Raw genomic sequence first — 1,879 nt, forward strand, 5'->3', positions numbered from 1 at the left:
TTCTTAGGGTGTGACTTCCTCTAAATAAGTCATCGACGTTCCCAAGATGCCATGAGACTAAACAGGGTTTCCAGTGCAACAGACCATTGCTACCCTGATTCTCTGTAGGAAAGTTGAATACAGCATTTGAATACAGCATTCACAAACTGCTAAATTGCTGCTGAAGTCACCAATGTCTGATATGAGGCAGAATTTTTTTTTTGCCTCCAAAGATAATTGTGCTTGCAATATAAGATCCTAAACTTTTCCCTCTCTTTCTCTGTTCAAGTGAAAGGGGGGAAATTAAAACAAACAGAAATCTGAAAGCAACTCTTTTTCAGTACATGTAGAAAATGGAGTGTGGAGCATTGAACTTTGAAAATCTGTTATTTCCAGAAAACTCAGCCATCCCAAGCTGGTTAAATTCTATGGAGTGTGTTCAAAGGAATACCCCATATACATAGTGACTGAATATATAAGCAATGGCTGCTTGCTGAATTACCTGAGAAGTCATGGAAAAGGACTTGAACCTTCCCAGCTCTTAGAAATGTGCTATGACGTCTGTGAAGGCATGGCCTTCTTGGAGAGCCACCAATTCATACATCGGGACTTGGTAAGCAAAGCCATTGGAATTTCAAAGAAAGGAAAGCAGTCCATGGCTCCCACTTCTGGAGATGGGGTCACTGGTGGGGAAGGCAAGAAGGGCACCATCCCTTTTGCTTTGCTCACTTGTGCTTGTGACTTGTTCAAGCAAATGACATTTTACAAAATCAATGTAAAATATTTGAAGTATGGAAAGAACAGTGAGAATAGCATAAGCTGTTAAGGTCTACATAGCTGTGTTGTGGTATGAAGGAGAACAGATGGAAAGGAAAGACTTTGGCCAATTTAGTGTTTCTTAAAACCATTAAACCCAAGTTGACCTTTATTTCAGGAAGGGCTTAGTGCTAAAGCAGGCATTTGATACAATAACTGAAAATGGAAAAAAAAAAAAAAAGGAAAAGAATTTGTGTGTCTTTGGATCAGAATGAGAGTGGGGAGTGCTGTGTTTGGTATTCGCTGGGATTTATCTTTAGAGATTTTCTTGCACTCAACATTAGACCTGCATTCACACTAGGCCCGTATGTTCCCTAAGTCATAGGTGCAGCGTTTATGCCTTCAAAGTATCTGTGAATGCACACACGGTATCTGGTGGTGGAAAGGGAGATTCTAGAAATTTCTCATCTTTCCTTGATAAGCTAAGGTTCTGTGTTTAAAGTGTAATACCTTTTCATGTCGTTTGACAAGGATGAATGCTTGGTTGAAAGTACTCACGGGAGAACATTTTTATTTTGAAAAATTGAAAATTGCAAAGGAAAGAAAAGACAACTTTAGAGCATTTGGGGGTTGTGCTAGGTAATCTTAGATTTTGCTGAGAATTCTACTGAAGAGGAGGAAAATGTCAGGAGATTCTTGGTCACTTTCACTACTTGGTGACTTTGTTTTTCCTTTAAAGGCTGCTCGTAACTGCTTGGTGGACAGCGATCTCTGTGTGAAAGTATCTGACTTTGGAATGACAAGGTAAGCCAATTCCAAAAGGGCAACCAGTGAAAGGGGGATTTCCATTCACATTGGAACACCATCATAATTGAAGGCCTTGTGGGGATATAGAAGGTGCCTTGAACTGGGGACTTAGAAACCTAAGTCCCTCCCATACTGCCTCTAACTACCTGTGAAACACGTTTCACCTCATTCCTTCGCTTATAAGATGGGATTGTTCTTCAGAAATTATCTGAAGTCACTTTTAGTTCCTTCAACAATCCAATACTTTCTAAACTTCTAAATAAATTCCATGAAAGATCCTAAATTTAAATACAGTATGTTACAGCCACATTATTGGGTTTTTAAAATTTCTTTTAAA

The 1,879-nt window shown here is 39.1% G+C and overlaps 1 protein-coding gene across 1 annotated transcript in view; it reads left to right on the forward strand.

Annotated features, from left to right (window-relative positions):
* Nucleotides 1-375: 375 nt before the first annotated feature.
* Nucleotides 376-1,879, forward strand: part of LOC108525520 (cytoplasmic tyrosine-protein kinase BMX-like) — a gene marked incomplete at its 5' end in the record, with an annotated part of 5,854 nt that continues 4,350 nt past the window's right edge. The window contains 2 exons of the mRNA XM_017866466.1: nucleotides 376-592; nucleotides 1,475-1,539. Of these exons, the coding sequence (XP_017721955.1) occupies nucleotides 376-592; nucleotides 1,475-1,539 (282 nt within the window). The remainder of the gene's footprint in view (nucleotides 593-1,474; nucleotides 1,540-1,879) is intronic.

The sequence above is a fragment of the Rhinopithecus bieti genome, unplaced genomic scaffold (assembly GCF_001698545.2).
Source record: "Rhinopithecus bieti isolate Rb0 unplaced genomic scaffold, ASM169854v2 scaffold_64499, whole genome shotgun sequence".
NCBI classification, from domain to species: domain Eukaryota; kingdom Metazoa; phylum Chordata; class Mammalia; order Primates; family Cercopithecidae; genus Rhinopithecus; species Rhinopithecus bieti.